At 37.2% G+C, this 27,999-nt stretch overlaps 1 protein-coding gene across 1 annotated transcript; it reads right to left on the reverse strand.

Moving 5' to 3' along the window:
* Window positions 1-207: 207 nt before the first annotated feature.
* Window positions 208-27,996, reverse strand: LOC127416190 (G-protein coupled receptor 176-like). Its single transcript, XM_051655390.1, has 3 exons — window positions 27,003-27,996; window positions 12,604-12,856; window positions 208-4,586 (listed from the first exon to the last, which is right to left on the reverse strand). Exons 1-3 carry the CDS (start codon window positions 27,235-27,237, stop codon window positions 3,425-3,427), a joined length of 1,650 nt encoding a protein of 549 aa, XP_051511350.1. The 5' UTR covers window positions 27,238-27,996; the 3' UTR covers window positions 208-3,424.
* Between the last annotated feature and the right edge of the window lie 3 nt (window positions 27,997-27,999).

Genomic DNA, 27,999 nt, shown 5'->3' on the forward strand with positions numbered 1-27,999 from the left:
ATATGAGGTTTTGAGTTCAGCTAAATCTTGAAAGCAAACCCATCAGATAATTTAACAAATAATTTGTAAACCCTAAATAATTGCTTTTTTTTTTTTTTTTTTTTTTTTTAGAAATCCCATATTTTCAGTGGCAATCAATTGGATGACAATCAGCATATTTCTAAACAACATTTAAAGACAATTTGCTTGCCCTTTTTGTACATTCAAGCACTGTCAAAAAGAAAGAGCACAAAGCACTAGGTCAAGCCTTATTTATACATAACATTTACACAACTAGAAATCCAAGCTAGCTGTTTCTGTATTTACGTAAATTTCACATAATCAGGAAGTGTACTTATCATCATACGAATCAGCATTCAAGGGACATATGTGTCATCGACAGACGTCTATACAGACAAATTTAAGAAGGCATTGTGGAAATTTCAGCATTACACTCTTTGACTTATCAATTACTTTTTTAATTAAAAGCATATTTTTCCATGCTTTAATTTAAAGGTTTAGTGTGGAAACACATTAAATAAAAAGTATTTCAAAATCCATCAAGACATTTTAATTAATGATACTAAAACCTGTATATGGAAAAAATGCCACCTTCTTTAATATCAACAACTGTTTATTCTTCTATAATTTAAGTCACATGAAAGAGCTTAATCTTAAGCTTTACCTTTGCCATAAAAGACGATTACGTCACAGAAACTATGTTTCTCTTTATGCAATGCCCTTAATGAGGACAGCTATTTATAATTATACCGTAAATATATATTGAAAATTGGCCCATTCAGTTAGTGAGACATTTGTAATTTAGTAATATTTAATATACCAATGCCATGAAAAAGACTTCTAAGATATTTTTACGGACATTATATTTCCAGCATCAATATGCTTTTTAAAGAGCTCTGTAATACAATCAATAAGAAGTAAACTGGACAGAAAATGTCTTCCAAATAAATAAAAACATAGGAAATCGAACTTGGGACATCTTAAAGAAAGAAAAGGTATAAGGAGTGAAAAATGTATCATAACAATAAAACCCTTATAAAAACCTGAGTCACAACACTTTTTTTCTCCTAAACAATACCTCCCTTTCTTATTGTATTTAACACACATAAACAGAGGTCCAACCCGATCTCATGAAAAGTCATATGAATTTTAGGAGGTGGCTAATTCGTATGATGTCGTATGATTTCATTCGTTTGATTTCGTACGAATTGATCACGTGATAATTTAGAAGGAAACGATGGTGAGTATGTTGTGTGACAGTAGCGAGTAATTGTCATTATTTAGAAGGAAACGATGGCAAATAACGTGATTGGCTGTTGTAAAAGTCATATGAATTTGTATGACATAAGTCGTATGATTACATACGATTTAGCTAAATCATACAAAACCTTATGATTTCACCGTGAGAGTGTGTTGAGACGTCTTTGTTCTCTGACAACAGAGCCGTATCTCTCTGCACACTTCAGGATCTTAAAACTGACTAAATGATTTAACTGAAAAGAAGGCATTTAATTCAAGATCCAAGCAGGATCTACAAATGCTGTTATTGCGCTTGATAATAGCTGATCACACACAATGGCTGTGATGGTTCTGATGGGTTGATATTAGGGAGATGATCCAATCATCAGAGGATTTATAATAGCCTATATATAATCTTAACAAAGCTCACACACATTGTCAATAATGCATCATCTTTCCCTGAGATTTTCCAACGGCATCAATGAGTGTTGTGCACCCACCAAGTGTTGTGAGTTTTTTTGTTGTTGCATTGTCTGTCTTGCAAATCACATCAGGTAAGCATCTAATCAACTTTGCAGCATTTGATGCTAAAACATTTTTCTTATCCCAGCTTAAAATGCAGAGACAGTGAAAAGTATAAGTCATTTGTGGGTTGATCTTCCTTAACAGTGTAAACACTGCTTTGTCTTGCTATACAGTACTGCTCTATTTATTTGAGCATCCCAACTAGCACTACAATATTAGCTCAACCAATAGTATGAGTTTGGATTGAGACTATCTGTTTGTTTCACTAATGGCAGATGGGGGGAGTGATCGGGAAACCTATTTAAAAATATACTTATTTTTATTAGTCATTATTTGGTGATGTTAGTGGCACAAAAATTACGCACTTCACTTTTAAGCTCATATCATTTGGCTCAGCATGTTGTAGCTCAAAATTTTTTTTTTTTAAATACAGTTGATGATACAGCATCAATCATCTCATCTTTCTGTCCCAGTGAATGCAGGATACGTCCTGAATCAGTGTCCTGATCTGACATGAATCAAGAATGGGATCTCAGATACTTTATGTATTCTGAGACACAAAACATCTTCAGCTGAATACCAACTGTGCACGCAGACACACCTGCCAGCGACAACCAACTATAAGGTAATATCAGCTCACTTACTGGATAAATATGTGATATAATTCAATTTCCTTTTTAGTATTTGCTGTATGTGCAGACTCCACATTCCATGTTAATGACAAGGTTATTTAAAATAGATCATGGTTCTAAATACAAATGTGTGCAGTTAAGTGCTGTTTCAAGATGTCACGTAGAGCAGAACATATTAGTCAAATTCAAAACAGCATGGACATCTTTACATAGAAATGATTTGTGATTAATTTTATTCACCATTGCAACAAAGTGAATGTTATACAATCCATGCCTTTGTGGTTGTTTCTTGCATTTCCTGTGGAAGATCAGTGTCCTAGTCTGTCAGTTCAGTTGTTTATCAGAACATGGAGATGAACTTGCCCAAACAGACAAAAACAAGAGAAAATGTCAAATCTACTGCTTCTCTATCCACCTTTTTCTTAAATATAGAAGAGTTCTATGATTCATAACGGAAGCCTGTTTTCGTTTTCAGGTCTCCAGTGTTTTCACTCACTTCAGCATTTGTTTCTAGTGGATAATGTGATGTTTAGCGTATTACATTTAAAAAAATATACCAAATAAAAAAGCATGTGGCTCCATAGTGCCGATACTTTAAAGAGTCGTGATGACTGTCTTTGAACAGTGCTTCACCCATCAAAGTTAGGGAGTGGGTAGATGACATGAAGTGATGGCCCAAGGTTAGTTACGTTGATATCATTAACTACTTCGAGTTGTTTTTGCAGCCAACAACTGGACAAGTTGAGCCTGAACTAATTTTTACCCCAACTATCACTTAAAATGGTTGTTGTTCTCCATCTGGATTGCTAGTTTCGGTTGTTTTAACATTGCTTCTTATGGAGACCGGAACCAAAAAACAGTCCAGTGGCAATAAGAATCATCATGGTGCAGCCCAGTGATTGGTCAGGAAAACTGTGGATACCCAAAAATAATAAAAAGAAAATGGTCTAAAATTAAATTAGATATAAAACTGACAGTGTTTTTCTTGGCTTTTTATGATTTGGTCCATATGTACTCTTGACTGTATTTTATGGGTCCACATTAGGGAAGGTACTAACTTTATTGTTCCTACTAATGCGTCTCTCAGGGCGCACTCTTGGCTGCTTGGTTTGAATCAGCTCCTCTGGTGTGTTACCCAGAGGGGGCAGTAGTCTTTTCTTACTGTTCCTGGTTTCAGGCAGCCATTGAGGAGGCAGCTCAAATGGCCCAAAACCGAACTGCGTGGCATCCTCAGGGTCTGTGGGTGTAGCTGGGGCAACCTGCAAAGAGGAGTAGGCACAAGACTGAATAGGGGAATGTTTTGGTAACTCTAGGCCCTCTTCTTTAACCCCATCCACAGACTGCTGTTGACGCAACTCCCCTGCCACCTCTCCTGTCCTCCCAGTTCCACCCTGTCCTTCATCTTTGGGCTGGATGTTGGCAGAGGCCACTAAGGAAATTTCATTCTCATATTCTTCATCTTCATTTGGTCTGAAGATCTGCTGTTGGCCGATATTGAACATCTCCAGAAGCTGACTTCCAGAGTGAGCCACCATCTCACCCCCCAGTGCCCCGACTTCAGTCAGCCCTCCAGCGCTGACCATGTTCCTTCGGCTATAACGACGGTGCAGGCGAGATAGCATATCGAGTAGGCAACGCCGGACCGAGCGGTTTACTGTGAGAAGAAACAGTGGATTGGTGAGGAGAGAGACCTTTGGTAGCCACACAGCAGTCAGTTGCAACCAAGATGAGGCTTTTGCAGCCCCCGCCACTGTGTGATATACCACCAGAGCAGCATAGGGGGTGCTACAGAGTGCAAAGACTAGGACGATGGACAACAGAGTGGCATGGAGTTCTGCCTCGCGTTGAGACACATACGGGATAGAAGTGCTGTTCTGAGGGGTGCGCAAGGCCGCAATGATTACTTTCTTCTTTTGGCTGGAGCTTAGTGCATGGCGAATTAATGCCATGGTGAGAAACACCACTGCTAGTGGTAAAATAAGTGTGGTGATGTTGTAAGTGACCATATAAACCAGATGTCCAAGTGGTTGGTCTTCAGAACAAGAAGAGGTGGCGTAGACATCAGTCCCATTGCTAACAGCGAAAACAGGGACACTGGCCACCACTGCATGCACCCAGATGTAGATAACCAGGTCTCTGGATTTGGCATCTGATATCTTTCTCTCCAGTGGATACAACACAGAGTAGTATCTGGAAATGATTGAGAAAGAAGGCATCGCTATAAGCATGTACACTGCATCAGATTCAATTTAGGGCATTTTTTTAGAGCTGTAGCTTGTTTGATTTGTTCCCAAACAGGGGCTAAAGTTGTTACAATTAAGCAGTTTCTTCTAAGTTCGGTTTGCTTTCACAAGGCAACATTTCAAAACAGACCAAAATTGTCTTAATAAAAGCCACATGTGAGCAAACTGTGCCCAAATTGGTCAAAAAGTTTGTGTGCTGTTCCACGATTCAGCTCATACATTGACATGCCGGTTAAACTTATATACCTGTAAAAATGTGTCAAACCAGAAACAAATTTTAAGTATTGCTTATGTCATGGTTATGCAAAACATTTCTGCATGGTGCGTATTCCATGCACATTCCAATCAGAGGTTGCGCTACAAAAAAACATTATCCACATATTTCATCCATCAGGTATGTTCATGGTCATCATAGGGATATTGGTTGGTTCATTGGTACCGTTGGGTCAGATTGCATTCTCACCACAAGTGAACCACTCCAGAGTTTTTTTTAAATCGGACCGACAGATTGCCATGTTCATATACTGTATGCCTAAACGAACCGAACTAAATGAGGAAACGCACCTGGTTCTGAAACAAACTTCAAATGACCCAGGTGTGAAAACACAATTCATCAATACCAAAAGGAAAGGCAACCTATAGTCATGTAAAGTCATTACATTTGTTCCAAAGCATCAGACAGTACCTGTACTTTATTTATAACCCCAAACATACACCAAGATCTTCTGCAGAGCACACTTTAAGGGCAAAGGGTCAAATCAAGGATGTTATTGATGTAAGTCATTCTGAGCCCACAAGTGGCACCAATTACTTGATCCAGGTTCAGCTTTGTTTGCACTGTGGTCACAATTACATAACCCTGCTATCTCCTCAGAGGAATAATTAACTGTTTATAGCACTGTTAAATAAGTGAAGACATAAATAGATAGATGTACTTTATTACAGTTGTGCAATTCCGGAACATACTTATTATTTTTTCACTCAGTTATGTCATAAAAATGACATCTTTTCTCGTAATAACAAGATATGTCATAAAAACAACATCTTTTCTTGTAATAATGAAATTAATTTTTCATAACCAAAATAAGTTATGACACCAATTTACCACTTTGTGTATTTTTTAAAGGTACAGTTGCAGCTCTACTCTGTAGCTTTTATAAATAATGGTAAATGAATTCAACATATGAATTTGAAATGATTTCTTTATTTTCTGCTCTGTTTAGCCATAAATACATTTTACAATGTGGTAGTAAACAATAACACAAAACATGAACGGTATGACTCTAGCTTTTGTATATTGGTTGTTGAGCTGTAATTCTCAAAAAAAATGTCACTCAATTTTAATTTAAATTTTTTAGATTATGCATTTCAGTTTCATAACAAAATTCAATCAAATTTAATTGAGTAATCTTAAATTAAATAATATATATATATATATATATATAGGCTCAAATATTTTTTTGAGAGTGTAAGTTCAATTAGATTCAACAAATGCATCAAAATATCAATGTACAATAGCTTTAATAGTTTTAAATGAAAAAGTTTTATTCATTGCACATTAAGTGGCAAATAAAATGTCAACCAAAAAAAAACAATTTCATTTTTATTATTGTCATTACATTGCCTCTGTAGTTTTATTCATTCGTTTGTTTGTTTGTTTCTTAATGCCATGCCAGCTTCGATGGCTATTTTCATGGCAAAAACAAGGTTACAATAATAACTAAATAAGATGTTTAAGATACATTTTTTCAAAAACTATAAAACTAAATTTGGACTAATTTTGTTAAAAAAAAAAAAAAAACCTTATTTGGGGGGTGCCTGGGTAGCTCAGTGGTAAAATTTGCTGGCTACCACCCCTGGAGCTCACTAGCTCGCTAGTTCGAATCCCAGGGTGTGCTGAGTGACTCCAGCCAGGTCTCCTAAGCAACCAAATTGGCCCGGTTGCTAGGGAGGGTAGAGTCACATGGGGTAATCTCCTCGTGGTCACTATAATGTGGTTCGTTCTTGGTGGGGCACGTGGCAAGTTGAGCATGGTTGCCGCAGTGGATGGCGTGAAGCCTCCACATGCGCTATGTCTCCATGGCAATGCACTCAACAAGCCACGTGATAAGATGCACAGGTTGACGATCTCAGATGCAGAGGCAACTGGGATTCATCCTCTGCCACCCAGACTGAGGCGAATCACTAAGCAACCACGAGGACTAAAAAGCACATTGGGAATTGGGCATTCCAATGCGACGTGTATAAGCGACTTGGTCCCACCGGTTATTAAAAGAGAAGAAACTTCTGGTCCCAACAGCAGGATTTATTTCATCCAATTTCTTTGTTAAGCACTGATCCCATTCTGATTGCCACTTGTTTTTGACATACGAATTTATGATTGGTTTCAGATCTGTGGAAGGTATTGAGCATTTCTGTGTTCTGTAGATAATGCTTCTTTGGCAGCATTACCTGCTTGCTCATTTCCAGAGATTCCACAGTGGTCAGGTACCCAGTAGAAGATGATGTTAGAATTTTTAGCTTCAACGGATAGTTTTATTCATTTAAATGCTGATGTTAGACAAGTGCATGAATGATGAACAATCTCTCATGATCATGTTCATTATACAGTTGAAGTCAGAAGTTTACATACACTTAGGTTGAAGTCATTAAAACTAATTTTTAACCACTCCACAGATTTAATATTAGCAAACTATAGTTTTGGCAATTCGTTTAGCATATCTACTTTGTGCATGACACAAGTAATTTTTCCAACAATTGTTTACACACAGATTGTTTCACTTTTAATTGACTGTATCACAATTCCAGTGGGTCAAAAGTTTACATACACTAAGTTAACTGTGCCTTTAAGCAGCTTGGACAATTCCAGAAAATGATGTCAAGCCTTTAGATAATTAGCTTCTGACAGGAGGTATACTGAATTGGAGGTGTACCTGTGGATGTATTTTAAGGCCTACCTTCAGCTTCTCTTTGCTTGACATCATGGGAAAATCAAAAGAAATCAGCCAAAATTGTGGACCTCCACAAGTCTGGTTCATCCTTGGGAGCAATTTCCAAACACCTGAAGGTACCACGTTCATCTGTACAAACAATAGTACGCAAGTATAAACACCATGGGACCACACAGCTATTGTACCTCTCGGGAAGGAAACGCATTCTGTCTCCTAGAGACAGATTAACGTAGTTTGGTGCGAAAAGTGCAAATAAATCCCAGAACAACAGCAAAGCACCTTGTGAAGATGCTGGAGGAAACAGGTAGACAAGTATCTATATCCACAGTAAAACGACTCCTATATCGACATAACCTGAAAGGCTACTCAGCAAGGAAGAAGCCACTGCTCCAAAACCGCCATAAAAAGGCCAGACTACAGTTTGCAAGTGCACATGGGGCCAAAGATCTTACTTTTTGGAGAAATGTCCTCTGGTCTAATGAAACAAAAATTGAATTGTTTGGCCATAATGACCATTATTATGTTTGGAGGAAAAAGGGTGAGGCTTGCAAGCCGAAGAACACCATCCCAACTGTGAAGCATGGGGTGGCAGCATCATGTTGTGGGAGTGCTTTGCTGCAGGAGGGACTGGTGCACTTCACAAAATAGATGGCATCATGAGGAAGGAAAATTATGTGGATATATTGAAGCAACATCTCAAGACATCAGCCAGGAAGTTAAAGCTCAGTCGCAAATGGGTCTTCCAAATGGACAATGATCCCACGCATACCTCCTGTCACATATTCCCTGTTTTTTGTCTAGACTTTTATGTTGAAATTCTTGTTTAGTTCCCCGTTCCTGTTTCCTGTGTTAGTTTTGTAGTCCTTTTGTAGTTTTATTTCATGATTGGTTCTCCCTGATTGTTTCTCCAGGTGTTCCTCTTTCCCTGATTGTTTCCCCAGGTGTTCCTTGTTTTCCCTTGTGTATTTAAGCCCTTGTTTCCCCTGGTTAGTTTGTCAGTCTTCGCATGTATTGTTTGATGCTCTGTGCTTGGTTCCCTGTGTTTTGTTTTCTTATACTCTGAGTTACTTTGTTTATTTTTGTTTTATTAAAGCTGCATTTAAATCCTCATTCCTCTCCTGCCTCTTCACACCTCCAAAGTTGTGGTAAAATGGCTTAAGGACAACAAAGTCAAGGCATTGGAGTGGCCATCACAAAGCCCTGACATCAGTCTGATAGAAAATTTGTGGGCAGAACTGAAAAAGCATGTGCCAGCAAAGAGGCCTACAAACCTGGCTCAGTTACACCAGTCTGAGGAATGGGCCAAAATTCGAGCAACTTATTGTGAGAAGCTTGTGGAAGGCTACACAAAACGTTTGACCCAAGTTAAACAATTTAAAGGCAATGCTACCAAATACTATCAAACTGTATGTAAACTTCTGACCCACTGGGAATGTGATGAAAGAAATAAAAGCTGAAATAAATTATTTATTATTCTGACATTTCACATTCTTAAAATAAAGTATTGATCCTAACTGTCCTAAGACAGGGAATGTTTTCTACGATTAAATGTCAGGAATTGTGAAAAACTGAGTTTAAATGTATTTGGCTAAAGTGTATGTCAACTTCTGACTTCAACTGTATTTATCATATGGTATCATTTGTAACATGATGTTTTTTATAAGTTGCCGATGAAATTATTGCATTATTTTCTAAATGTCATTAAAATAGCTACTTTTACAATTTTATACTATAATAGCTTTTTTAAGATCAATTTGTGTTAGAAAGCCTGACATAATGTAGGTTTATGTATGAATGTTTGGCAAAACTCCCTACACTTAAAGTCTATTCAAATATTATTATAATTTGATTAATTATATTAAATTCAATATAAAATACATATTATAATCTCGTCCTTTTTGCGAACACTACAAAACGTCTTGGTCTTGGCCTTGTCCAGCTTCATTTTTTGAATAAGTTCCTCTGAAACCTCTTGATTCTGGAGAATTTTTAAAAATCCATGCTAACTTTACAAAATGTTATGAAATAAAAAATGTTTACATGTAGGTTTCATTTACCGCTAAGTACACTGTACTCTAAATACAGGTGGGCTGGGACATAAAATGTTATATGTTATATGGGGGGGGGATTTGTTTGGGAAGTGTTGTTTCATTACAACACATTACACAGTGCATAATGACAGTTCAAATTAATGCAAAGATAAATAAAAATTGATAAATACACACAAAAAAGATAGGAGGTAGAGACGCACAATCTAGGGCACGACACCGCTTTTGCGCATCCCGAGCTCAGTGATGTGCTTAAGTGTAGAGTATTTCAAAAATGCGTAAATGTAAGATTATTGTGGGTGCGAAACATGTAGTTCACGGCATTAAACAGTTTTTTCTTCTGCATCAGTTTATCAAAGCAACACATTGTCTGTCAGACACCCCAACATAAAGAATTGGCAACAGACTCTAAATACTGCCAGGGGACGGGCAGAGGAGTGGCTAAGGACCGGGTTGGCGGCATGCCCGCAGGAGCCAAAGAAGAGCGTTTTCTTTTCTCTCTCTCTCTCTCTCTGTCTCTCCCGCTCGCTCTCTCTCTCACCCTCCCTCCCCTCGTCTCTCTCAGATTCTCAGGAGGCGGGGAGGACCATCGGGAGGCGGAACGGCTGGAATCGGGCCAGGCCGCATGGTGCCCCAGCCTGAATCAGGCGGTGGAGGAGTGTGATGAGGAGGAGGGTGTGGCCAGGCCATGAGGATGCACGCCCGGCACTGAGTTGCCTAATCAACTGGATTCTAAATTCTTACGGTTAAATTAACCATGATATTTTTAATTGCAGTTAATAGTAAAACCGTATAATCATGTCATCCCTAATTCAATCCATACTCTTAAATATTTATACACTGTATCATATCAAACATTCAGAAAAAGCATTAAGGTAATGTTTCATAAAAATGTACTCTTACCTGTTCATCTGAAATGCCTGTCTGCTTTCCTCACCATAAAAAACAACTAATCATTTCTATGTATGCCTTTAACATCTCCACTGACTCCACATATGACTCATGTGATGTACTTCATGTTTTCTAAATTCATACGAAAGTTTTGTGTGGGAAAAAGACCTACAGACCGAAATTGCTAATTGTCAGCTACTGACTCTCTCGGGTGTTTTATTCCTGCAGGGGGCACTTGACCCTTCAAAACCGAATCCCCCATGCATCCGCATTTAAATCTAAGAACGCTTTATATCTATTTGGAGACAATTTACACTGGATAGTTTTTTTTTTTTTTTAAACTGATAATTGCAAGGATTCATACCTGTGAATGAAATCTGCCTCAGCATTATCTATAAAAGCACTTTTAAAAATCCTCATCCAGTAATAATAAACTACTGTGAGTTCATGCATCCTGGCCAGTGCTGAGGAAAGTAACAGGTACCACGTGACACCACCATCTAGTTGGGCAATACCAACTCGTTTAACAGAGGGGGACTTCAGGTTTTTGTCTTAATATGTCAGACTCACAGCCACGCAATTGCAAGGTATCTCATACGAAATTATTTTCATCGTTGATAAAAAATATATAAACAAGGAAAGATGCATGATTGGGGGGGGGGGGGGCAAATCACCCCCTTCACAGCATTGGGGGGGGACATGTGCCCCCCGTCTCCCCAAATTCTATGCCAGTGTGTAGTTAATTGTCAGATGCTCAAAACATCTCACTAAACAACAGATGTCATTTTTATGATATACTGTAACTGTCTTGTTATTTCGAGAAAAGATGTAATTTTTAGGACATAATATCTCGCTATTACGAGAAAAGATGTTTTTATGACATAATATCTCATTATTATGAGAAAAGATGTTGTTTTTATTACATAATTGAGTGAAAAAATATTAAGTATGTGGCAGCATTGCGCCATCATACTTTATTGATCCATAAGAGAAAATTCCAGAAAAGGCAAAGAAAAAGACCAGCTAAAACAAATGAAACCAACTAAGACCAGCAAACCATGTTAAGTATGTAAACGTTCCATTAAATGATGTGTGTCTGTATGGTTTGTGTGTGTGTGATTATTTTTCTTGACATAAAAAAATGTTGGCTTCAAGAAAGGCTTCAATGCTAGGCAAAATAAATTATTCAATGAACTAATAAAGGGTTTGGGCTGTAAGCGTTGCTATGAAAGCACAAGCCTGCAAAACAGCTGGTGCTCATGTGTTGAATTGAACTGAGGTTCTGAACAGCACACAAAGGATTTCCAAAATTTCTTGAGTGACCATTTAACATATTATTCTCCTAACAAATTTTTTTAATTATTGTTTGGTTCAGACTGACAATAGTGACCTCAAAAAGAAATTGTTGAGATGATTACTCTTCAGTAAGTAATAAAAGATGTATAGCTGCGTTTCATTCAACTCGGAGTGTCAGAATTTCCAACTTCCTACTTGGAAATGTGCAATAGAATGCAACTTGAAGTCGGACTTCCAACTTGGAAATGTCACATAAGCACGTTCACCTTTTATTCAAATAAAATGCATCATTACATCCCGTTGAAGTTCCTATATTTGATGATCATTAAACTTTGCAAACGTTTGCAGAGACAGGTGTGTAATATACAGTTCTCTTTTGATAATCGGACACCTGCATCGTAGCATTAAAGGTGAAGTTTGTAATGTCTGTACCTCGAGTGGCACCAAATGGAACTGCAAAAATAAAGACTACTTTCACATGAACAGATTTCCCAAACACTCCTGCCATTATCCATTGACCAGACAAATAGATAGTCCTACCCCAAAATCATGCCATTGGTTGAGCCAGTATCGCAGTGTCAGGCTGGACGAGAATCTCAAACAAACTAAGTAATGTTTTCATAGTGCCACAGAGCCGCTGTGATATCACTTCTCAGGGAACTCAAACTACGAATGGCTTACTTATACGGTAGTCATCTCTGCATATTGAGCTAAAATAGGAAAAACTTACACACTTCACCTTTATTTAGAAACACAAAGTGTATGTGTACCCACTCACCTGTCCAGGGCGATGACAGCAAAGCTAAGCACAGTGACAGAGCAGAAAAGCCTGTGTAGGAACTTGATGGCCTTACACAGCAGGAGTGTGTGGACCCATAGACAGCACAGGGGGCTGGCACTCAAAGCTATGTCAAATGGCACGCACACCAACCCAGCACATATGCCAGAACAGGCCAGGTTCTTGATGAAAAGGTTTGTGACTGTCTTAAAGACATTGGTGTAACAGGTGCACCAAAGCACTGCAGCATTGCCTGGGGATAAGGAGAGGAAGAAGAGAGAAGGTTGAAGGCTCCCAAGCATAGGTCAAGCATCTAAAAACACACAGCTGGATGTGATAAATGTGGTACAGTCATGAATAGCCTCCATCTAATTGTCTACAATGGTTCCCATGGCAATGGGGTACCTGAGAGTTGCAAGCTAATATAAAGGGAGAAAGCATGTTCCCTTTGTTACTTCTGCTCACGATAGTAGTACAAAGACATTTTGCCAATCTCATGTTATTCTTAAGGACACACAAGCCCTTCACACCAAATGCTATAAAGGTTTTAGGAAGTATTGAAATAATAGAAACAATAAGAACATACACAAAGAAGCCTGTGCTGGGTAGTTGGGTAGTTGACATGAACAGGGTTCCCACTCTTTTCAAGGCACAATTTTCCAGGACATTTTATGCACCCAACAAGTGTAATATTTAAGCAAAATCACATGCATCCATTCTTTTATTTAGCCGTTTTTGTGTTTTTTTGATGGTAGTTTCTCACCTCCAGATAAGCAGTTTGCTCCATGGCCCAGTGTGATTGTTAATCCCATAAAGCTGTTATTTAATTAAATAAATATATAATCTGTATGCGCTGAGCACTTCAGTGCACTTTGTCTCTGTTATCTCACACACAAGCGTGATGACCATGATGAGGTGTTTTTAGTGTATAAGTGGATGGCTCTACACATTCATTTTTTAGTGCGCATCACTTGCAGATTATTTATTCAATTAAATCAGAGACTTTTTTTTGTTTAATTATCACACTAGGACATATCATAGTTTTTATTTGATTAACTGTGCATTCAAACATTCAATTTCCTCCAAATATGTCATTCCATGACATTCTGCAAATTCTAGGCAAAGGGTGACTACTTTAAAGATGCTAAAATATAACACAGTTTTGATTTATTTTGGATTTTGTTTAGTCACAACATAATTCCCATAGTTCCATTTATGTTATTCCATAGTTTTAATGACTTTACTATTATTCTAAAATGTGAAAAAAATAAAAAATAATAATATAGAATGAGTAAGTGTTTCAAAACTTTTGACCGGTAGTGTATATATATATATATATATATATATATATATAGCCTAATAATAATAATCATTTTTTTCAATAAGAGTTTCAATAATGTCCTTTCGTCATTGCAAAGCGCATTTCACATGAGTTGAGTCGAGGCATCAACGCTATGTTCAACGCTAGCATCAAGTTGCGTTTTGCCCTCCACATGACAAGCGTTGCAAACATGAAAAGTTTGTCACAGAGGGGCGAATTTATGATCTTGCTATACAAGAAAGCAGGAGGTGTTCACAATAAATATTGAAAACATTTATTTGGAAGAGAAAAAAAGGCAATTGCTTTGACTGCAGAAAATAAAAAAGAGGAATCGTTTATGTTAACGTCTTTTTTTAGTGAATGTAATTACTTTAGTTCAATAACTGGGGTCTCTGGATACTTGGAAACGATAAGGTAATGATTAATTAAAATTAATAATGAGACATTCAATATCTCCTCATAAATCTGACAATTTTTAAATATTTCTTGAAGCTTTGTATTATCAAAGGCATCATTTGTGAGGCAAAAACTTGTGTGAAAGACATTTTGGTGTCAAGTTGGAGCCAAGGTTGCACTGATGCGCCACTTAATAGACTTTCTATTATTCGACAGCGCTGACACGAGTCATGTGAAAGCCCCAACGTGTATAAACATCAGTCACTTTTACACATTAATAGCTCTTCCGCTCTTTTCTCTCCGTGATGAACAAGGTAGACTCACATGCTAATGCTAAAGTAAACGAACATGTACAAGGTCATTCAGTTTCTTTATGAATGAGAAGTTGTTTCAGGAGTGCCCCTTCTCACTATGCACACGCAGCTGTAGCCAAGCACGTGACTGGCTGTAGCTGTAACAAATCAAGCGATCTGCCTCGGTTGGACCGTGATTGCCAAGCACACAATTGGCTGCTGCTGTAATCAATTACGAGGGTGTAAGCGCCCTTAACCGTTAATGTTATTTCACAATCCACAGCCGCTGGCAGTTTGTGTATTTGACTCCTATTCCGAATCCCGATTGTTACCATGTTTTTGTACATGTAACGAAAACCTTTCTAGAAACACAGACAAACTTTTTATTATACTAAAATATTTTCCAGGACAAATAATTATTTTCCAGGATATTTAGGTATTTTTCTAATTTTCCATGACTTTTCCATGACTGGAAAACTGCATTGCAAAATTCCAGGTTTCTATGTTACCACATGCTATACTCCATCTAAAACAATTTTAAATAGCATGTTAATAATCCTTTTATAATTATTATGCATGCAGTTTTTATGAACTACATGCTCAGTAATATTCGTACTTTCATTTGTAATATTTTAAAAATTCATTTGTCTCAACGCAAGACCATTTAAATGAATGTTTCGGGTTCAAAACAATTTCAGCTCAAATTACAACATTTGTGACAATGTTGATGATCACAAACAATAATTTAAACTTACCCCAAGTTTATTTAAAAAAAAAAAAAAAAAAAAAGGCAAAAATTGTGGTTACAGTCATGCACTTATGGAAGTGAATGGGGCCAGTCCATAAACGTTAAAATACATGCTGTTTGAAAAGTATAGAGATAAAACGTTTTAAATATAACATACATGTTAACATGACTTTAGTGTGAAAAACATCAGGAATTTACTGCTGTTTTAACCAGATTACAAGGTTTACCAGCATTTTGTTGTCATGATAATGAATGTACTACTGGTTATAACTAGGGATGGGCATTTTCGAAGAATTTTTTAGTAAACGAGTACTTGATTACTCGTAAATTACAATGCACGTTAAAAATAACAAGTATGACACACTCCAAGAGGTACTTTTTTTAATAAACGAGGAATGAGTCTAAATTATTTTCGTAGTAACCAACAATATGCCACAAATGCTGTCGATTGAGCTTAACTTGTATTGAACACAAAACAATCTTTTAAGATGTACAAGTGAAGACAAAATTTAATTAAAAATGGTGTGAAACTTCAAAGAAATGGTGACCCTGTCAAAGGACCATATACATACACTTTCCTTTATAGTATTTTTACATAGAATCTTGATGTTGATAGACAAAAGATCATGGACATGTTTTGCATCAAAAAAGCTTACACATTTTGATCAATTTCTGATATATTGAGGTGTTTACAGAGTGGTTTTAGGCTCGGAGGTAAATTTAGGAAGCAAATGTCCAGGTCACGATGACTTCATACCTAATGGTTCAGTTGTTATCGAGCTATTTGTCAGTACAATCTGTCTCAGCGTGCGTGCAGAGATAGACCTGGTTGCTGACAGACAAGTCAATTTTGCTGGTATGTGGGACACTTCTTGGGTATTTCACAGTTACACCATATTCTCAAGTACATGGCAAGCAGTTTTATGTTCCATAAACACAGTCCAAGTGTTGCAGCTCAGTACGCCACTGCTGGGGGCTATTACCACTGTCAGTGATAAGCATTTCCAAATCATTTCCACAGTATACGGATATTCCTCATCCTATACATATGCTATTTCTAAACCTTGGGGGAGAGCATGTTTAACAGTTTTACTTGTGGCCAAATGAAAATGAAACATGACATTCCAAGTGGAAAATTGCAAGATTAATTAGCTTTAAAGAAATGTTGCTCGGACGTCATGGAATTCACATGGTTCAAATAAAAATTGAGCCAGAGGTGTTCTTCTCCTTAGATGTTGATGTTAACAGAGCACCTAGGTGACAGGTGCATTCAAGCCAGGCCATTATTACGTCTGACACACTTTTGGAAGGTGCGTCTTTTCCACAAAGGTCGTGGCTTTCATCTTTTCCCATTACTGTGCACATATAACGGCAAAGCAAAGATGCTGCCTTTGTATTATTACCCTGGTGACCGACAGTGTCAGACGATTGTTCATTTGCTCCAAGAGGTCTCTAATTCATCCGTGGCTTACAGTGGTATTTAGACTTCACCGGGGTTCCATTAGTAATTTCTCAACTGTCTTTAAGAATTTTGGAGTGGAAGAAACATTTGGCCGTTCATTTCTGATACCATTTAAGTTGTAGTTATTACGTGGGATGAATCTTAATCACGGAACACATTCTTGTAGTCAAAAGTAATGAAATTGTAAGAACATATTGGCAATTTATAATCTTGTCATGTCATATCTGAGAATAATTCAAGTTGTTTGTATGTATGCATATACAGTATATTTGCAAAAGGAACAATCAATATGGTATCAATAAGTATCAATTACAACATTCCAATTAGGTCTTTTAGGTGTTTGTTTGTTTGTTTGTTTGTTTGTTTGTTTGTTTGTTTGTTTTTGCACCATCTGAGCATTGTAACCGATTATAGACAGTCTGTTTCATGCTTTTTGTGTATAATTTATTCCAATTTTGAAAAGTTTTGTTTATCATGCTGCACCGTTCCCAATTTAGGCAATGCTTTGAACTACTGATCTGTGTAAAAAAGCTATAAAGTAGTTCAGGAACACAGTTCTCAACTTCTTTTGGATGTGTAACTTACATAAAGGATACTGTAAGGCATGCAGGTGCCCCACACAAAATTAGTATTTTAGTACCTTAATTTAAATTCTATTAATCAAAATTAATCACAATTACAATATCAAGGGAAATAATCAGCCATTATGATTTTTGTCTGAACCGTGTAGCCCTACATTTTTGCATCATTTCAACTCATTACCTTTCTCTATGGCGCTACTGAGGTTCTAGTCCTGTGGAAACCAGAGAAGTCGTGATCACAATCACATAAAAATGTTGAGCGCGATTCGAAGGTTGCATTTCTGCTCTAAGATTATTTTTACTCCACTGATCACTAAATTTAGGGTTGGGGTTCGGGCTAGGGTTAATTAATGGCTGTGAATCGATTAAAAAATTGTAAATAATTTTTCGTACATTGTTCCGTGATTAAGTGCGATTAAATTATGGTACATGATCCATTACAACAAACATAAAAAACATCATAAATATAAATTTATTTTATCCTTTGTCTCAAAGAACTTGCAAGAAATTGGTTAGTCATCATTATTTAAATGTGTACGTGCTAAAATGTAAGTCAATTAGACACATTTTTACAGGTATTAATCTTTAACAAGTACATGTATACATGGCATAAAATCAGTGGATATGTTACAATTACAATTTGGGCAAAATCTTCTGGCGTTTTCCCATGGACTTTTTTTAATAATAGGATGAAATGGGGGGCCTGGGTTGCTCAGCAAGTAAAGACGCTGACCCACACTTGGAGTCGCAAGTTCAAATCCAGGGCGTGCTGAGTGACTCCAGTCAGGCTTCCTAAGCAACCAATTGGCATTATTGGTCATGTTGGGTTAACCTCCTCGTGGTCGCCAAAATGTGGTTCTCGCTCTCGGTGGGGCACGTGGTGAGCTGTGCGTGGATGCCAGGGAGAATAGCGTGAAGCCTCCACACACGCTAGGTCTCCGCGGTAACGCACTCAACAAGCCACGTGATAAGCTTCGCGGATTGACAGTCTAAGACAAATCTCTAACTGAGATTCGTCCTCCGCCACCCAGATTGAGGTCACTACGCAACCACGAGGACTTAGAGCGCATTGGGAATTGGGCATTCCAAATTGAGGAGAAAAAAATAAATAATTAATAGGATAAAATGGGCAGATTCATACATATCAAACTTAATTGGTAAGAGAAATTTAAGTGTACATTGCCAATGCATTATTAGACACTACAGATATAAACATACTTAATGCTGAAGTTCAATTTGCTGAAGTTTAAAATTTTTGAAGTTTTCGTGCAATGTGAAGAGATACAGCAGCTTGCCCGTATCACTCGCCTGCTTGCGGGTGAAGTCTTCATTCTCCGTACATTAAATCCTCTCCCGTGTTTATTATGCCAGGGGCATGAGTCGCGCGCAGTGAATAAGCGTGCACTGATTCACCCAATCAGTTTCTGTGTGAGGATGTGCAGTTGAGTCCTGAAAATGTATATATGCCAATGTTAGCCACAGAGAGTGGGGAAAAACATTGGTGAAATTTAGTAAAATGTGCCTGGGTTTGTTCCTGGCAGGCAGCAGATAACCTAACCTAACAGATAATGCACTCTAATAAGAGCATGTAAGGCCGAGTAGCCTGCCAGGAACAACTTTCTCCTATCACGTGAAGTTTCAGGAAGTTAAAAAAAAATTTATACTGCATTAACTGCGTTATTGTTTTTTACGCGTTAAAACAAAAAATATTAATCGCGGAAATTAACGTGTTAAATTTACCAGCCCTATTAAATAAATATGCATTTCTGATGACTGTATTGTATCATTTACAACTTAAAATACAACTAGTTTTTGGCGCCAAGCTGTGGACTTTTCATCCAGAAACTGAAGCTGACACACCCAAACGTTCAACAACACTTCCAGCTTTGGCAACTGGGGGGCAGTGTTTTGGATTTTGGTAAGCACAGTCTGATTTTAGCTGAAGAACTTTAAACCTCCTGTTGCCGAATCCACAACAGTAAGGTTGCTAACTGAATTCCATGCATAAAAACTGAATGTAACAATGGCTAATCCATTGCCACACTTACTTAAACCACATGAGTTTCTACAACTTTCCCAACTTTTCTGAAACTTCTGACTGAGCTTTAATTCAGTGCAAAGACCACTATGTTTTCTGCAGGATAATTAGTCATGTGATGGCTCATTCGTTTGATTCTTAGAAACTTTACAGCTCAGGAAAAACTAGCAGAACAAAAGGATATTATTATATAATTAATCCTAAAATCTTAACCTCTTTTATTCTCAGGAGGGTTTTGAACAATGTGTTTAATGCTGTTTAAACTCTAAAACTACCCAATCTTCTGTAAAACTACGCAATCTTCCATCAGTACATTTGATACCATGATTGCACATACTGAAGAAGACAGGATTATCAGGAAAGTTTTAGATCACCTACTGTATCGTCTGTGAACATAAAAATCACTGTCTTTCCCAGGTATCATTATTGACGGCAACATCTCACTTCTATGTACCTGACATGACACATGGTCATCTGTTTCTAGATGTGATAATCATGTTGATGCAATGTGTAAGATTGAGTTATCGTAACACATTTTCTTGGAAGCATCTCTAAAATGGCTAATAATTGGATTTGTATGGTTTTCTTAAATAATTTCCGTTTGTTGTAGCTGAAACTATCCAGTGGCTACTTGTATAAAAGAAGATAAAAAAAAAAACATGCTGTCTTTATATTGTATGTGATAGTACTGTATTCTCATGACGTCACACATCAGCACCAGAGAAACGCTGGCAAGGACTTTTAAAGGAATGTTCCGTGTTCAATACAAGTTAAGATCAATCGACAGCATTTGTGGCATAATGTAGATTACCACAAAACTTTATTTTGACTCATCCCTCCTTTAAAAAAAAAGCAAAAATCAAGGTTACACTAACAATGAAAGTGAATGTGGCAAATTTTTGGAGGGTTTAAACACAGAAATGTTATTTTTATAATTTTATAAAAGCAATTGCATTAATTCTTCTGTTAAATCTTGTGTATTATTTGAGCTGTAAAGTTGTTTAAATCATCGTTTTTACAGTCATTTTAGGGTTTGTTGACATTATATCATCATGGTAACGAAGTTGTAAAATTGTCTATAACAGGGGTTACCTTCCCAGCAAAGGTCCGGATAATAATACGTAGCTTAGGCTACATAGTGTCATGTGGCTATGAAATTATATAATATATATTTTTGAATAGTTTTTATAACTTGCCACATTGGCAGCAATAGTACTTCATAAAATAAAAAAATAAATAAATCCTAAACAGTCAAAATAGTCTCTTCAAAACTCTCAGAATAAGATCAACAGTTCGTTTTGAAGCTGAATGACAGCAGTCCAGTTTCTTTTTTTTTTTTTATTTATTTATTTTTTTTTTGTTTAAATATTTTTACATTCAGAATATGTATGTAACATAGCATAGGAGGCCTTTTGATGGATAAAAAAATACTGTATGGGGGTTCAAGGGTGTCTCCTCAGAGAAACTTTATAAAAAAGTCTGTATGGACCATTTTTATATTTTCCTTAAAGTGAGAATCTACAAACAAACATTTTACATAACAGTGAAGCATAAAAATACTGTTTGCTTAATTTAAGTATAAATAGGCTTTCCTTGCCACCCTTGCCATGATGGCATCTCTGATTATTTTTCACAAAATTAGAACAAAAGTCTACTTGTTTATTATGAAAGACTCGTAACACGCTGATTAATGAAGCTAAATTTAGACAGAAAAAACATTATAGTCCTGACACAAACCTGGCTTAGCTGAACCCTCTGAATCACACATCAGACAGATGAAGATAATTTCACCCTGCTTCATTTTTGTTTTCTGCAGTGTGTTTAAGCGAAAGAGGCCAGTATTTGTAGCAGTGTTTCCGCTACTGTTGTTAAAATAACCGTGCCATCAACTACATACAGTTCAGGCTATATGCGGCGCTTCTATAGCGGGAAGAAAGAAAACGCGTGTGGAGCGGGAATACTCCGCTGGACGTGCTTTATTCCTGCTCTAGAGAGAAATATTTATCTGGAGGGCTGAGCGCACTTTATTCCCACTCCGCGCGCATATGCCTACACAATCACTTAGCCAGGTGTCAGATAACTTGCACAAAGATTTAGCTCTCAGTCCAGATTGAATTGTCCTTCAGTCCAGATCTGGACCGGAGTCCACCTATTGAGTACCCCTGGGCTATAACTTTACACAGAAAAGGTTATTAAGTGATTTTATCACACTACAATCATGTTTACACACATATTGTTTACATCTTGTGGCTTAACTTTTGAAACAGTATTTTTTAACGTTCAAAAATTGGCCCCCATTTATTTCCATTGTACGTGCCACACTGTAACCCAGATTTGTGCTTTTTTTAAAGAAAAGGAGGGACGAGTCAAAATAAATTTTTGTGGTAATCAATATTATATTTAATCATATAAACGATTGGAACAAATTGTATCTTTGACTTGGCTTGAACTGTATGTGTTTTTATACATCAATTTATGTATGCGTGCGTGTGTGTCTGTGTATATAGAGATATTACATTTGTGAATAGTGTAAATAGGTAAATAATGTACTGTTTATGCAGAATTGATATCTATCCTTTTTTTATTATTTATTTTTTTTATCCAATGTCCTTACCAACTTAATATGCAATGTGCCAACCAACCCCACAAACAATCTTTTGGTAAATAATGTTAGCAAGCAAGCATAGCTCATCACAGTCTTACCAATGTTATATTAAAATACAACTGGTATCCATCACTATTAACTAAAATTAATATATTTTAAAAGAGTACTATTTCTAAAATTTTTAGCAGAGGGGCTTATTTTTTTGTTTTGGGATATTAAATTAAATGTTGTCTTCACCTTAACATTTTTTAACATGCAAATGCCCCGACAGAATCAGTCCTTGTAAGTCAAGAAGGTGAACTTTTAGATGTAACACTTTTTTTAAATCAAATACAAAATTACCAGAAATCAACTCTGAGGACCAAACTCCTGTTGTCAACCAACCCCAGTCTCCCCTACTATAGCATACATCAAAGTACCATGTTTATTGTCTCAGAAGGCTACTTTTTTGAAAGGTAATTTTGAGAAATCACACTGTAACAATATAAGGATGGGCAAGGAGGAGGCAGGAACCGGCAGAACAGTCAAAATAAAGGTTTAATGATAAAAATAAACTTAAAACAACATAAAATATAAACGAACACAGACACACATGCAGCGCGGTCGCGTGCGTCTCTCTCTCTCTCTTGAACTGGCGCCTCCTGCTCCCCTTTATCTCGCTCTCCCACTGATCAGCTGATTCAGCGCTGGTGTTGTATCGAATTTTGTTCTCCATCGGAATCTGTTTCCCCCTAGCCCGGACAGGATATGGGCAGCGTTGGGAGGGTTACTTTTGAAATGTATTCCACTACAGATTACAGAATACATGCTGTAAAATGTAATTTGTAACGTATTCCATTAGATTACTCAAGGTCAGTAACGTATTCTAAATACTTTGGATTACTTCTTCAGCACTGGTAGATTTTTCACTTGTTTTGACTATAAAAGACAAAATACACATGTTAAAAATACATTATCTGAAAAACCTAAATATCTTATGCAGTGTTGTTTCTAAAACAAGATAAATCAAATTGATCTTGTTTTAAGGATTTTTAGATATTTTTACAGGAAAACAATAAAAAAAAATTATTAACAAGAATACGATTTTTGCCCTAATATCAAAGGTCTTACTAGAAAAAAAGAAATTATGATCCAACGTGAATTTTCTTGATAAAAAAATATGACTGTGCCTGGTAACGTGCATGTAAAATGGCTAGAAATAGCATTTTAGCTTAGCGTAAAGCTGACAGTTTACACAAGGTTTATTTCTATTACTTCTGCTCCAAACTTACTTCTCTGGCCTTGTTCAGACTGCCACTAAAAATCAGATTTTTTGATAGTCTGGACAGCAAAAATCCACATGAAATCAGATTTTTCCGATTCTGATTCAAACCACATCGGGAGGTGGTTTCAAATGCGACTGAAATCTGATTTTTTCAGATGCGTCTCAGTCCGGACGCTCTGGCTGCTCAAAATTTAAAATGGTCTTTGGCGTCACTCTTAACGCGACACACAACGATGATGTCAAAAATCAGTCACTGCAGCACGGAACATCAAAATATTTACCAGTCTCCTCCATCGCTGAGTTTTTCTTGAGCGACGGAGAAGTTCTGAACCGTGACTGGACAGGGCGCTTATTTGGAGAGCGAGATGATACACCTCCATTTTTCCTGCATCTGTTTTGAAAGCATTGTCACATGGGTACGCCTACGTCGTTACCAAAGCAACCCATGCAGATAGGTTGGTTATGTCTGAACATGCAAATCTGATTTCTGAAAACTGAAAAGATCTGATTTGAGAAAAAATCAGATTTGCCTGCAGTCTGAACATAGCATCTGTCTGCTCGTATGAATGTAACACATCATAAGAAAGTGTTTCACCGCTGTTCAAATGCACTTTGGATCGCATCATTTATATGTATAAATGTTTTCCATCTGAAAGGACTAAATATTAAATAAAACAAATGACAATAAAATGCAAAGTAATCTCTTTAGTAATCAAAATACATTTTGAATGTAACTGTATTCTAAATACCAATGATTTAAGTTGTAACTGTAGTGGAATACAGTTACTTATATTTTGTATTTTAAATGCGTAATCCCATTACATGTATTCCGTTACTCCCCAACCCTGGGTATGGGGTTATGGTTATGGTTAGGGAAGGTAGGGTAGTATAGGTTAGGGTTAGGGTAGGTAGGGTACGGTAGGGTAGGGAAGAGTTAGGCTTAGGTTTGTGCATGGGGGAACGCATTCTGACAGCGGAGAATGTTACCGTCAGATACTGTTCCCCCCATACAGATCTGCTGGGGGGAAACAGATCCCGACGGGGAAACAGAGTTCGACACAACACCGGCCATGCACCATCATGGCCCAGCCATGCCCTCCTCCTCGTCACACACACATATTTGCTTCATAATGCACAAATGAAAATTTTTAAATTACTGCTCTCAGAATCACTGGAATTGAATGCTTTGATGCTGTTTTTGCCAAAAAAAAAAATACTTTAATTCTCACTGGGAAAAATGCCCTGAACCCCCCTACTAAATAACACAACTATATATTGTACTGTACTTTACCATGTTGGTCCCCCCACCTTTCAGACCAGGATTGCACCCCTGGTTGTGCCATTCTGCAAAACATCTATATAAATTGTGAAGGGAAGGATTTGCTGTACCACGACTAAATACAAAACGTGCATCAGTAAATGTTCTATAACAGATTTTGTTTAGAATTTCTTACATACCATCTAATATGAGTGTACACTGAAACATCTGGTGAAATGTGTTTTATCACTACAAATGTGATTATGTTTTTTTAAATTTTCACACTCCCAACGTACTTGTGAGCAAACAGTAGACTCTTAACATTTCTTACAACCAACCAGGAGCGTAGCTACGTAGTGGCCATAGGTGGCCAGTGCCACCCCTGATTGAAGCTTGGCCACGTCTCTGGCCACCCCTCTGGCCACCCCTGTTGTACAAAGCACTTTTGACAACACTGACAGACAGGTGACTTTTTTTGACCGCTCTATGACACAAACGGTCTGCGCTATTCAGGCTGAACAGCTGCGAACCGCCCATATGGCACAAACCTCTGTGTGTAGAGGTGTGATGTCATATAACGACTGTTGCAATGTATGGGATCGAAATCCTGCCAAATGTATTGCGGTCACGGATCCAAAAATAATAAGCGTGAATCAAAATAATAAGCGTGAATCAAAAAATAATACGCGCAGATAAAAAATAATAAGCACAAAAATAAATAAAAAACGCAGATCAAAATAATAAGCACAGATCAAAAAATAACAAGCATGAATCAAAAATATATAAACACATTTAAAATATGCTGCAAAAAAAAACAAAAAACTAAATTAAAGCAAAGTCATTAGAATTGCAAACAAAATCATGTTTTCCTTGGTTATATTACTGTTTTTTGTGCTCTCTGACAATTTTCCTCATATTTTCATTTTTTTGTACGCTTACGCTGTATTTTTCTTTGCTTTTGTTTCCAAGTTTGCGCTTGGTTTTCCTAAACTTGTGAGTAGAGTTTCATGTAAATCAGGGGGCGTTTTGCGTCCCCATTGGTCCACTAGTTCTTGATCGACAGCTCCTCCTCTACCCAATCATTCGAAGAGGGGAGGTGACGTCACTCCAATGCAACTCCAACAGCTGCTGCTCAATATTTTATTATTTGTGGTTGATATATACGCTGCTTGTGTCTGTTTTGAGTATTTTCTGCCAGCTCTAGGAAACAATGTGTTGTGCGAGTAGGCCATTATCATAGTCCGTTAACATATGTATCGAGTCAGCTGAATTTAATTAGCAGAGTCTTTAGTTTAGGCATTATTTAAGACTCCCTTGTTTGTAGGTTTTGGCTGCATACTTAAAAAAAAAAAATACAAAAAAAAAATACAAAAAAACATTTTTTTGCATGTTTTTACTAGCTGTACCAATGTAGTAGCGAGTTCAGAACCCAACTTGATCCGCTTTTCCATGAAATAAAATCCAGATCCCGACACCAAGGCCTATTAAAAATACTGATGAATATAGAAATGCTTACATATAACTGGACATTTATTTTATTTATTTTTTTATGATATCAAAAATCTAAAAGGTGTGCATTATTGCTGACACCTACATGCACACTTTGGAGCTGGTTGTATGCCTGTAAGTCATTTGCTTCAAATGTTACTGAAGTTGTATACTCTATGTTATGGAAATGATTGTAAATGTTTTGGATTTGTATGCTCCAGTGTTGCTGTATCTTTAGAGATGGTCCCTAAATTTGCGACTATTTGTGAAACAAGAACGTCCAACGTCAAGCCAACTTTATTGCATTATTTATTGACGTGGGGACACTTGGTCATTTGTTTCTGATTTTACTGCAGTATCATTGAAAAGAAACTACATGTAGCTGTGCCAGTGATGCCAACGTAGGATCAGTACATAACGGCACATTCAGCAACATGGAAAAGTGGATCAAGTGGGGTTCTGAACTCGCGACTACATTGGTACAGCTAGTAAAAACATTCATCAAACATCCACACCAACCCAGCCTTGTTTTTTTAGATATGCAGCCAATACATTTTTTCCTTCTTTTGTATGGCATTGGAAATAAATGTATAACTTTAAAATACTTGTGTACTTTTGTGATCTATAAATTCTGTAGAATTTACAGAATTTCTGTCTGTAGAATTAGCTTTTGGTACAGCATGTCACAGTCAGTAGTGAATTTTTTTGGCCACTCCAATAAAATCACTGGGTCTTACCTGGCCACCCCTAAAAAAACATTTTGGCTACGCCCCTGCAACCAACTTAATGGATATTGGTTCACAAGCAAGATGCAATTGATTATAAATTTATAACAGGGCAATATTGGATGATGCCGTTTGTCACATGAATAAACCCTTTGGTTGATAGTTTGTAAAAATCTGATACAGTCCCCAAACATTTTCGTTCTTGTTTATGTCTACTTACCCAAAAGGGAGCCAATGAGGATGAAAACTTGAATGGTGGTGGTGAAATCTCTGTATGCTCTCTCATGTGCGCGAAGAATCTCGTCCAGTCGTGTCACCTCTTTATCCTGAGCATCGCCCCACAGACTCACTGGAGACGACGCATTTAGGAAACCCAGGTTCGAGGCGTTTAAATGTGTGGTTCCGTTTTGAGACAGAGAAAACCAGCTCTCCGCGTTTTCTGCCTCCATCATCATTCATTTCTAAGGCACCACTAAAATTATTCGGCTCAGTAAACGTTATTGGTAAATGGAGCCCGAGCGTTATGATGTCTTGTTCATCATGATTAACCAGTTTTCACCAGTTAGTCAAAATTACTGAAAGGGTGGAACGTTTGCATTGGAGACCGTAGGAAAACGTTGGTCGAAGATCTTTCCAGCGAATAATATGCCCCAGAAAGGATGGCATGTTTCATATTTTGCTAAAAAAAAAAAAAAAAAAAAAAAAAAACACTGTTATCTTGTCACTATACATATGGCTTTCCATATGCATATTTTCGTTTTCACGGCACATATATTGACTAAGACATGTCATTAATGCCTATGAAGCGATACGACGGCTTCATTAACGTTAATAAGCGACATTCACGCGCTTGTCGCGCGCATCATCATTCAACTTCTTTTTCAGTATTTTGAAACAAACCGTGTATATAGACGAACATGATCTAAAAAAATATTGCTTACGGAAATATTTCGCGCGCGTTGGGTTCCAAAAATATTTAACTGTACGTAAACAATGATGCCTGGACTGTGCATGACAAGCCATACAGAACATCACAGATAAATGACTCACATATCCGTATGAGACCGTTTTCCGTTAAAGTTTCTAAACAGAACCGCTCAAATTCTTTGTCCAAATGACAGAAAAACGAGATTTTGGTTAAGGTGTAGCCTATCACTCAAATTAACGTGTCATAGTGTGAGGCGACTTCAGGATCTCGACTGGCTCTTAGCGAGCAG

Source organism: Myxocyprinus asiaticus, chromosome 25 (assembly GCF_019703515.2).
Source record: "Myxocyprinus asiaticus isolate MX2 ecotype Aquarium Trade chromosome 25, UBuf_Myxa_2, whole genome shotgun sequence".
Taxonomy (NCBI): domain Eukaryota; kingdom Metazoa; phylum Chordata; class Actinopteri; order Cypriniformes; family Catostomidae; genus Myxocyprinus; species Myxocyprinus asiaticus.